Source organism: Alligator sinensis, unplaced genomic scaffold (assembly GCF_000455745.1).
Source record: "Alligator sinensis unplaced genomic scaffold, ASM45574v1 scaffold274_1, whole genome shotgun sequence".
NCBI lineage: Eukaryota > Metazoa > Chordata > Crocodylia > Alligatoridae > Alligator > Alligator sinensis.
This window is the reverse complement of record NW_005842124.1, coordinates 992,157-1,004,316: the sequence shown is the minus strand read 5'-3', so window position 1 is coordinate 1,004,316 and position 12,160 is coordinate 992,157. Positions and strand designations below refer to the sequence as shown.

General features: G+C 39.7%; 1 protein-coding gene across 1 annotated transcript in view; it reads right to left on the bottom strand.

Annotated features, from left to right (window-relative positions):
* Window positions 1-11,304, bottom strand: part of TNPO1 (transportin 1) — an 88,784-nt gene extending 77,480 nt beyond the window's left edge. Inside the window, exons 1-2 of the mRNA XM_014520517.2 lie at window positions 11,284-11,304; window positions 8,062-8,137 (exon numbers count right to left, since the gene is read on the bottom strand). Of these exons, the coding sequence (XP_014376003.1) occupies window positions 8,062-8,137; window positions 11,284-11,304 (97 nt within the window). The remainder of the gene's footprint in view (window positions 1-8,061; window positions 8,138-11,283) is intronic.
* Window positions 11,305-12,160: the final 856 nt, after the last annotated feature.

Genomic DNA, 12,160 nt, shown 5'->3' with positions numbered 1-12,160 from the left:
CCGGTGCGCCAGGGGCAGCACCCGATCAGGTTCATCTCCATCACCGTGCCCTTAGATCCCATCCTCGTCGCCATGTCTCGGACGGCCAGAGCCGACTCGAGGTGATTTAGAAGCTGCTTGTTCGTTAGGGTGGGCTGGTGAATGGAGAGGCAGACAAGGTTTAATGGTTGCAAAAACTTTTACTTACGCTGCTTGTAGTTGCGACACAGATGGTCCAGCCGTCTGAACAACTATGCGAGTTGTTCCAGCTGGCGAGGCCCAAGCCAGTTAATCCGTCCGCAATTTAAGCCGGCGGGAAAAGGGTACGTCTGGGATTGTGCTCGGCGACGGGAAGAAGGATCAATAGGTGATCAGTCTATCGATCAGCTAGCCGCAAGTCAGATCTCTTTAGAGGCACTCTGCAACGTGCTCAAAGTTCTTCGACTTGGGCGGAAGTTGCACAAAATTTTAAACGGCTAGCAAGCCAATTACTAGCCGCCACGTAGGAATAATTTAGAACTAGCCAATAGCGGGACACAAATTTGCATTCGAATCGCGGGAACTCTGTGCACCGTGCATTTCTGTGCTGCAAAGAAGAAATGCACCCTGCAAATTGGCGGGAACTCTCTTGCACCGAGGTTCTTCTGTGCAGCAAAAACCCTCGCTGTGCAAGAGGCTCTCATGTGGCAAGAAAATTCCATCATGCCGAGGCACCAAAATCACTGGGTTGTGACACCTTACTGCTAACATATTTGTAGAAAGATATTTTTGTTGCCTTTTATGTCCCTGGCTAGCTGAGACTACACTGGGACCCTAGCCTTCCTGATTTTCTCTCTGTATGCTTGTGCTATACTTTTCTGTTCAGCCCTAATAATATGTCACATTCCCATTTTTGTAAGATTCTTTTTTAAGCTTTAACTCATTAATTAAACCATCCCCTTTAAGCAGGCTGGTCTCCTGCCGCATACTGAGCCCTAATTCTTTTTACCTTCTAATATAAAAATCTAAAACAAAGGCTATTTAAAAAATTTGCAAAAATTGTTTAGGTTGCTTCCACTGAAGACCCTCTCTCTTTCCTATCCTCTCTTTATTTGTATGGCTCAGTGATTCTCAACCAGGGTGCTGCACCTTGGGGTACCACGAGTTCTTTTTAATGGCGCTGAACAATATTAGCACTGTTAGGTGTGGAAATGCCTACATACTATTTACAAGAGAAATCCAGAGATTTCAAACAAGAATCCATAGTATCAGATACATTTTCATCTGCTGTGATTTGAATTCTTTGCAGAAGACAAATTTATTCTTATTATTATCTATTTATCTTATCTATTTAATTTTTCCAGTCAAGAAACACATGAAAGCTAAGAGCTGGCATTTTATGAGGGGTACCCCGAGTCTAATAAGCTAAGTGCATTTAATGGGAAGATGATAAAGCAAAATAATAAAAGCAAATTAGTTTCAATATGAGATGAGAGTTGTCACTAGTTTATCAGTCCTTAAACTCCAAAAAAGATGGGTGTCTGATTGTCCAGCCCAACAAAAAAGGTGGGGGCAAAGTTTTCTGGGACAGAGCTGTACCAGTATCCAGTGTGTCCACAGGTGGCAGATAAGGGAATGACCTTCAGCGAAGGTTAGCTGTGAAATAAGCAGGGGTAACTTTTGGTTGCTCTCACTTACACCTTCAGTAATATCTTGGCTAAATCTATATCAAGGCCAAAAGTTGTGTCAGTCTAGCCAATAAGAGCAAGTGAACAAGAACCACACAAAAATTATAGTATATTGCAATTTTATAAGAGTTCTTTGCTTTTATCTGCTGATATCCAGCACAAATTCAAGTGGAGGAATTAGGAAATCTATTAACTACATTTCAATTAAATATCTGGAATAAGGTGAGAAGAGAGTCAAAAGCTGAGACAACCATGTTTATAAGTATAAAAAACAGAAGTTGAAGGCAGGGCAGTCTATGGGGATTTGTTCTTTCCTCATTACACTGTTCATGAAAACGTAGGAATTTGCAAATTTCTGCATTTCGATTATCCAAATACCATTATTAACCAGACTGCAGGGACCTGACTAATTGAGCTGGAAATATTATAACTCAGTAGCTATATAGTCTCTCTACAGTCTGTCTGGGTCAGAGTTCTACTTAGAGTACTCTCTTTAGAAATGTATTTGCTCCAGCTTATTAAGAAACACAGATCAACAGACATCAACACAGAAACACTCCATCAAAGGAACCTTTCCTTTAAGTCAAGCAAGAACTTAAAACCCATGTTCCTATATTTAGAAAGCGGCAAAACTTTTCACCCATTATACAAATCAATCATGCATTGATTATGGTAATTTAAGACCACCCATAGCTTTCCATGATCATTTATGTACAGAGGCATTAACAGTTTCAAACTCTTTCACTCCAGATAGCTTCCAGCACTTTAAACTTAAAATGGGCCATTAAAGAAGGGGAGGGGGTAGATGGGGTAAAATGTTATTTTCTTTAAAGAAAATACATTATTCTCTTTAAATATGTAACAATGGATTGTGCTAAACATTACATAGGCTGACAACACTACAGATATACAACCAGCATTCTTTTATCTATACTTCTGTTCCACTGAAAGTACTGTTCTAACAGGATCCCCATTCCTCAAGAACTGAGCAACTTCACTGTGATTTAATATGAAAAGAGTTAACATATAATCATATTAACTGTTTTTACTAAAGCCCCAATTCCTAATCAAAATGCATACATCATCACAACTCATTGAAATAGAAGTTTCACAGTTATAAAACTATGTCTGAAAGGTCACAAAGCAGGACTCAAAAATAGAACCTATTCATTTTTATCTTGAAATAATTCTGGACATGTAGAGTTGCCAATACTGCAACAGTAATGGCAGTAAAGTATGTATTATACCTCTACTAGCTGTCCTGCGTTCTAAACTAGTTAGTTCTTCTAGTTGTTCAGGAAGCGTCTCCCAATTTATCAAGTGAAACAATTAATAAAAATAGGTTCATACCAAAAAAAAACAGGATGAAGATATTAAAGCAGCGTAAGAAAAGAATTCTAAAACTCAAAATAATGGCAGGTGGGTGAAAAACAGTTGAAACGATGACAGTGCTGAATAACTAGCCTCTCTCTAATAAGAGCAACCACCAAAGATGCTCATTCTTTGAGATGGAAGTTCCAGGTACATCTCAAGTACATAAGCTATAATGGGCAGCAACAAGGTCAAAACCAACCCATTCTATTATCAGTGATTTTATTTAAACAATACATGTGTCAAAGCACGCAAAATTCATATTTGCTAAACTTATTAAGACTAGAAATGCTAAGAAAAATCTAACTAAAAGGACATCCTGAAACAAAACAGGTTAGGAGGGAGGGAGACTTTTGACTCCCACGTTAGAAATAATTACTGAACCAATGACAGAATCATTCCAAGCAATTATGCCTTTTCCACAGGTGGTGAGAGGACCATATACCCACTTTAAAAGTGTTCAAGTAATATCCAATTAAGTAGACTTGGCTCAAATTTTTAGTTTTAAAGTAAAAAATTGTAACAATATACATAATTAACATCCATTCTTTAACACAATTTTCTTGTTAACATAGCCAAAAAAAAAAAATAAAAAATCAGCACCCCGTCTTCAGTTTAAAAATAAAAAAGATAGCAGAAGCAACTACAGACCTTCCATATATTTTTTAAATCTATGAGAATAAAACTACCATTTAAAAAGCTGGTTACTTTTCTCTCTCAAAAGGAATATCTTCCAAAAGATAAAGCTGTTCAACCTACAGCCCAGTTCCAAACTAGACAAGTACTGCAATCTCCAAAAAGTAATAAATATAGAGTTAATAGAACAAGGTCAAACATTTATTTTGGTTTATATATGAATGCTGGGTGACTGATGGTTAAGGATAATCCTCACAATCAGCTTAAAACAATTAACATCCTATAAAATACTGGCACCTTTTCACTTGAATATGTTCTCTCAAAAGTAGTTTTATGCTCTGGATCTGGCTAGGGAGTCATCTTTTCTGTGCAAATAGATTTATGTTTATATTTACAGGTATACAAGGCCTCATTTATTTTTTTAAATTGTTGCTCTAACAGGAGTTATCCAAACTGGTGCAAGCTATCGATGGTCCAATTTGAACATGATTGAACCAACCAGGTTTCCTAGGTTGCCCTCATCCAATTTATCCAAAGACTTGGAAGAAGGTACTGGAATACAAAGTAAATGGAGTTTGCCAAAAATAAAAATCAAGTCGAAGACAAAGTAGTCTTCTATTTTGTATTAACAATCTCCCTGGAAGGAATTCTGGTGTTCCAAAATCTCTACAACCAACCACTGAGGACAGGAGTCATAACTTCAAAATAGTTGCACCAGCCATTGTCGTATCTGTACCTGTACTCAAAGAAATGCCATAAGTGAAAAGAACCTCTCTTCAGCAATCCTTCATAGTTGAGGGCAATCGTCTTACATGATTGTCTTATCTGTATGTCCGAAGGTGGCTGATGAGGCTTATCCAGGGTCAACAGACTACTGCAGCTCAGACAAGTGTTTCCATATGGAGGGATGGCACTGTATTCTTGAGTAGGTCTGCAATATGCTGTTTCTGTCTCTCCCATTTTTCCATCTCCTGCTGTTATCATGAGATTTCAAAGTAAAGGAGGGGGTGGGAAATCAGCTCCAGGGCTTCTCCTGCCCCACTTCAGCTAGGCTGTACAGGGAGTTGGAAATGGCCAAGGACAGGAGCAGTGCTGAAAAGTTCCTGTCTCATACTTGCTCAGGGCTGGCAGGAAACGGGGACCAAGCAAGGGTGGGGAAATCTGCCTGCTGACGCTGCTGCTATCCCAGCTCACCACAGAGCCCACCTGGAGTGCGGCAGGAGTGGCTATCGAGCTCCCTCACCCTTGGGTCAGCAGGGACAGTGGGAATGGCAGCAGCGGTTGTGGGGTGAAGCAGGACAGGATAAGACATGCCATGGAGAAGAAAGGAGGGGAGGGAGTCTTACTTCCCTTGGGGACACTGCTCCCACAGCATCAACTGAGAGAGAAGTGCATCTGTGCTACAGTGCCCCCTCTGAACTGGCCCTTGTCTATAGTTAAGTGCCTTAAAGCACCAGCCTTTGCCACTGCCTCACCTGTATCAAGGGCTAACCATACCTGATGTTCATGTTATCCTTTTAGCATTTAAGTAGCTGGCATTTCCTCTTCAAGAAAAGCATCAACAAAGATGAAAACCTGCTTCCATAACCAAAGGGTAGGGATTATAAAGATATAAATCAACATATAGTGAAAAGCTGTGAAAACTATTCATAAAATAGTGCTCAGTAAGACAGCTCACAAATCTGTGGTTCACAGTACAGCTGTTCTTCCTTCTCAGCAATGTCACCATCAAACTCTTAAAAGAGATTACTAAGATCATCCTAAAGGGACTTTTTTCTCAACTGCCTTTAAGACAAGGCAGAAGTGCAAGTGGCTTGCCATACTTTCACTTGAAGGTCCAAAACCAGATGTAGCGGCATGTTAACTACTGAAAGATGGCTCCTCCCCAGTGAATGCATACTTAAAACAGAAGCAATTTTAGATTTAAATAAACCCAAATAAAATTCCTTAGGCTGGTCCCATCTGACCAAGGGTTTGAAATTGTCCAAGCTAGCACGAGACATTTGGAATGTAGTAAGTGTTGAGGAAGTCCCACAACTGGCTGCACCCAAAGGTGCCAGAATTGAAATAAAAATTTCCTGCATCTGGAGCACTGACAATTAAGGCATAAAGATTAAGGCAAAAAACACCAACTACAAAGAGAACATGCCAGCACAGGGCTGAATAAATTCTCAGAAGAAATGCTCTCCTGCAGTGAACCTGTGTGATATGAATGCCGACACACACACCAATGCAGCCCCTTTGCAGAACAGATCCTTTCCATGATTCCTCTGCCCCTTGCTAACACACAATACCCTCTCCTTCTTCAATCCCCGAGTTTAACATTAGATTCTTGAGATGTTTTCCCTGAGCAAGTCTGGCTTGTCACACTGGCAAAGAACAACAGTGGTTCTAAGGCAGCCATTTTAGGACAGCCAGTATCTCTACCGCACTCCCACAACAGAGAAGCATATAATATATACATTATATACATATAATCCGTAAAGAAAAAAGAAACTGAAGGACACCCTTAGATAGTGATACATTGTTGCTGCCAGATGTGATTAGACCAGGTTATCGAGCACTCATATCTTCATTTCCTTTTCCCTTTTAGCCATACACATAGAAAGAAAAAAACCCAAACAAACAGAAATGGAACATACTTCATAGACTGTCTGAAACCTCTTAGTATGTATCTGCCCTTGTTATCATGTCCTGCATTTGTCTTTTGTGCACAGACCTCAAATCGTGAGCATCCAAATATGCTGTTCGTAACAGAGATGTTCTATGACATGACAAAGTCATAATGATAAGCTTCTTGAGAAGAGGGCAGGAGAATTTGGATTTGTGCTAGAAGAAAGGCACTGGCACTATCTACTCAGGGATCTTCTTGGCTGTCTCAGATTTATTCAAAGCACTATGGTCTCTTTGGGGTATTTTCATGAAGTTCTGGAAGATCTCCCTACTTTTGGTTGTACTCAGAAGTTACTCACCTAACACACTATGGAACTCTTTCCTTTATTGGAGAAGATATAACCAAAAAAGAAAGCTCTATGGAAACATGCAAGTCAAGAAACTAGTTCAAAGCTGAACAAAACATGTGCATCAATGGACATGAGACACAACAGAGGATCCAAGGTACTATGAAGCAAGTGTTTAAGTGCATGGTTCTGAAATTCTCCAAGTCAGAACACTGAGACAGACAACTTCATGAGTCAAGTACAAAGGAAAAACTGCTGAAGATTCCAGAAAAACATAAGACAAAAACATGCCAGTGTGATATGAGAATGGTAAAGTAGATGACAGAAAACCAAAAAATGTGCCAAAGACAACACTGAAGCAGGCCCCAGAACACTTGCAGCAAAACTTTCATGAATCAGGCAACTGGACACAGTCTGGAAGGAATCTGATAAAGAAAAAAGTTGTCAGTGGGCCCTTTCCCTATTTTGAAAAAGGAAACAAATGGTAAATTTGGAAGCACAACTCATAGAGGAGACAGTTTGGACTCCGCTATGCTCCACTGCCCACAACAGTAATGCAATCTTTATTAGCCAATGGATTTATTACAATGTATTTCCCTATGAAATAAAGAATCAAAAGGATCTCAGTAGACTGTGATCACAGATCTTTGGCAGTGATCACTGACTTTTTTTTTTTTTTTTTTTTTTTTTAATACTATGGACCCTCTCCAGCAGATATTAAGTATGTCAAACTGTATGGCAATTTAAACAGCACGTGCTGTTTGGCCTAATACAGGAAACCCTCGTTATTTGTGGGTTTGGCATTCACGGTATCAAATATTTGCGAATGCCGAACCCACATTCTAAATACACTTGATATGCTTACAGGAACTCCTCGAGAGCTCCGTGCTTGCTGCCACCGGGCTTCCACTGCCGCCGCCACGCTCCCGCCAGAGCTGCCGGAACTGTGCCCCCCGCCGCTGGGGGGGCACTGCATTCATGAACGCAGTGCCTTATTCACGGATTTTGCCATTCGTGGGGATACGAGAACGTATTCCCCATGAATGGCGAGGGTCACTTGTACTAACTAAAAACCCGTTCCCTCAACTTGCAAGATTATCAGATGGTCTAACAGTATGTTGTCTGGTAAAATGCCAATGCCAACACTGAGAAATAAAAATTCTAGGAAGGTTTTGCATCCTGATTGCCTAAGAATCTATGCCAGTGCCTCTCTGCTAGCACAAATCCAACTTCTAGTTTATGGCCCTGATCCTGCAAAGCTCTGTACCCAAAGAGCCCCAACGGAGTGAGCTGAGCTTCATGTGTGGAGGTCAGCTAGCAGAACTGGCTACAGAAACAACTAAGTCTATTCTCCATTTCTTTAATTAACAATCTGACTACATGGAATTTTCAACTGATTTAAACAAAGGGAAAAAAAAAAATCAAGGAGAATAAATTCAAGAACTTACCTTCAGATTTTAATTTTGTAAGAACAAATATCAGATAGTTGTTAAAATCTGGATACTGATTGAGTTGTTCCAGTTTCTAAAGAGTAAATTTTGTTAAGGAAAAATACGTAACAATTGATGATAACAGTAACTTCTAAATAATTAAATCCACTTCCGCAGTGAAAAATCTTTCAAAGAGCAATTATCTTCCGCAACACGCAAAGTCCTAATTCCAAAGCACGAAAGCTTATATCCAGTTTCAGTGAAATTCTGAGCAACTGGTGCAGAAAAATGAAAACTCAAAAGGTTTTAATTAACTTCTAGCCATGCAGGAAGAGAATGCTTTGCAATACAGGCACTCCTCACTTAACGACCTACCTGTTTAATGACCGCATGGACTTATGACCAGCGAGAACTGGTCGTAAGTACGAGAACTTTGGTCGTGGAAACGGCAGCGCGGCGTCTCAAGCCAAGGCATGCAGTATCAAGGGGCAGCTCCTCGCTTATCGACCAATTCGCTTAACGATCTAGTCGCAGGAACAGAACTTGGTTGTTAAGTGAGGAGTGCCTGTATTCACATTTTAAAAATTTTTTAAGTTTAAGCAGCACAGACCTTAAGCAATCTACTAACTAACCCACTGTTCAGCAAGACACATACCTAACATTTTTTATTTTTACTTCAGAAAAATTATGCCTCTCAATATTAAAACTGTTTATAATGACTCTGTATGGTCTACTAGCCAAAAAATTAACTATGATTCTTGCTCTTGGACTTCAATATAAGTCCCTTAATATTAAGGCACATGACAAAGTACCTTATTAAAACATGGCCAAAATGAGATTTCAGAGTTGACAATGCTGAACAGCCACAAACACTGCAACATGAAATTGCTTGTTTTTAAGAAATGGTGACTATATAGTGCTAAACTGGCCTCATATATACATTCCCATTTCTTAAGAGTACCAACTCTGAAAGAACATGTTGGCAGCTTGCTCTGATGTGCCTTGAGGAAATCAATAGGGTATATTATAGTATTTCTAATGAGTCATACTGTTATATAGTTCACGGGCCTACAGTTGTTTTCCCCTCCTCCCCCCAAAGTTTGTCATTTCCAGTGACTCCAATCTGTAGGTATTTTACTGTCACTTGCCTAGCAACAGATATCTGGCATTCTGTTATATTTCCCTTACATCCACTGTGGCCATTAATTCTTATTCTATTCACCAATAGTATTTTAAAAGCTTAAAAGGGGAAGTTAGGTGTTTAAATGATTAAAGGAAATCACAGTAAAGCAAAATATGTTTAAAAAATTCTAGATTATTTGCTGAACAGGCAACTATGTTTCTTGCCATTTAAAATTATTATGACTTAGATAGCCAGAGTTCCTAAATTAGAATTATTTTTGATTAATCTTTCATTGTTTGTATCAAAGAACTAAGATTTCCTAAATCAAGTCCAATTCAAAAATATCAGACTGTCATGTCATATCATCTCATTCATATACTTATCTAACTTAATCTTAAAATTAAAGATATTTGCATCAAGTAATGACTTCATTGAAAATAAAAAACTAACAGCACTAAAATAAAACTAACAGCTAGGAAATGCAGAAAACAGCAAATACAACATTTATCAGACAAGTCTCTAGAATGGAAAGAGATGGCTGGAGCAAAATGAGTCACTTGTGCACATAAACATCCCTGGGACATGATGAATGCACATTCCAACAGCCAAATTTTACTCAAGACTGGGACGCTGAAGAGTTGTATCTGGATCAGTTGAGAGGCCATTTTGGAGACATCCCCTTAAAACTGTGTAAAGAGCAACATTTGATTAATAGTTGCCAAAAAAAAAAATCAGTTTTATACCATCTTCTCCTAAGGGGAAGTAGAGGGGGTGGAGGGAATAGTGGGTAAGAACTAGAGCAATAGTGCTAAGCGTTGTTGGTCCAGGATTCACAGGCTTGGAAGGCTGGATCATCATCTTACTTCTTTTCTTGAAAGGAGCTGCAAATCGGGCCTCAAATTATTAGGTCTCTCCCACATACAACTGCTTTTATTTTGGGACTAATAACATCCCTGAATCAAAAAGGCAGTGGACCCTAGTACCATCATATTTAAAATGGTTTTAAAGTACACTGCAATCTACTTTATTTAAATTTGTTTTTAAGTTATATGAACACATGCTGTTTGGTGTCAAAAACAAAAAGCAATGAGGAATGCAGGGTATATTAAAAAAAAAAGAAAATAAAAATAAATTTGAGATGACTTAAATATGATGAAGATAGCATCTACCCCACTAAGCACCATATGACATAACAGTTATCATAAAGGCTTGCTGGAGTAGGCTTAAAAATATATCAAGTGGCATTTAATTATACAGCACAGTTTTTGAAAGTTAGAGGGTTTTTCAAAACTGCACTGTATAACAGTAAAAACCTGCCACTTACCTAACCCCTTATGGGTCAACACCAAAGTTCCATAGCAGGTGCATCTATAAAGTATGGCATCTCACCACACAACAGAGAGACACTAGTGCCACCGAAAGGAACCTGAATGAAAAAAATTAAAATAGGTCACGTAATAAGTGTCTTGCCTATCCCTTTGTCCCCTTGTCCTGTCAGGCCAGTCCTCTCTTGGTACCTCTCTGCTATCTGGTACCTTGTAAACAAGTAGTCTGTTTCAGGGTCTGGTTGCTAGCAACTGAACTAGTGCCCCCACCTGGGCTAGCCTGGATGAGGAGGGTGTGTGGACACCCAGCAAGACTATAAACAAGATCTGTCAAAGGATGGATGAGCTCCTTATAAGCCAACGGCCATCTGTACCTGGAGAGGAGATGGGTGTTACCCATCACTTTGCCCAAAGAATCACCAATGATACATAGTATCTAAGGTGTCCTAACAGTCACAGCAGCCTCGGGACTGACTTGACTTTCTCTTGGTATCTGAAACATTCAGTACACTACAATGTTCCTTAGGTTAGGAATATCTGAGATTATCAAAAAGGATTCTGAATCTTCCCTCCTGTCCCACAATCAGTTACTTTATCTATCATTAGCATATCCGAATATTAAATACTGAAAATTATAATTATTTACTTTTTCATTCTGCCTTTTTCTGCTTACTGTTTCTTAGCTCAAACCATTAAGCAGCTAGTTCCACTTCTAAGTCAGTTTCTAATCATTTTTAAGATACTACTACCTGCTATAGATTTGAGAATATTACAAATGATGTTAAAACTTACAAAAATGCCATTAGACTTCATTATGTCTAGAAAATGTGTTTTTCTAGAGAAAAGCTGGACATGCTTAATCATGCTTTCCAACATCCTTTGGAAAAAAACTATAGCTTTTTCCAAGAATAAGAGAAAGTTTAAAAACTACATTTCAACCATTTCTGAAGCCTCACTGTTACCACTAACACCCTGTGGCACCTAAAATGCTAGAAAGACATTTACTTCAAATTTGTGTTTTATTTTAGGCACCTAATAACATTTGCTCCTCAGTCAGCTGGACTTTCACATAGCAAATAAACATCTTAAAATGGAAAACATGGTTGCAAAACCCACAAAAAATTGTATGCAGTCAGCATCTGAAAGTATATCTTTCAACTGAAATTAAAAATCAGTTTAGTGACCACAGCAAATCACAGTAACCCTTAAAGATAAACCTAGCGTAAAAAAAAAGAAAACAAAGAACAAAAAGAAGAGGCCAATACATTTCTTATTTTCCATAGAGATATTATCTCCCCACATCGGGAGAGATGGTTTTTTGGGAAGCAAAGTTAAATGAATGCCATCTTTTCTGGCTGGCGCAGGGCAACCCATCGCACGCAGGGTAGCATGGGCAGGCTGCACCATGGCTGGCAGAGCAGGAGCAAAGCGTGAGAGCAGGCAGTGCACGGGACAGGGAGAAGACAGCTCGGGGAAGGCACGGAGCTGGGGGGGTCTCAGGGAAGGCCGTGGCACGGCTGTTCTACAGCCCCCCGCCCCCGGCCTGCGGGACAAGCCCGCGGAGGGACGCCCCTTCCCCGGGGCCCTCTGCCCGCCTCGCCTCACCTCACCGGGAAGGAGGCCGGAGCGCCACAAAGCCCCACTGGAGACTAGCCCCACCAGCCCTCGG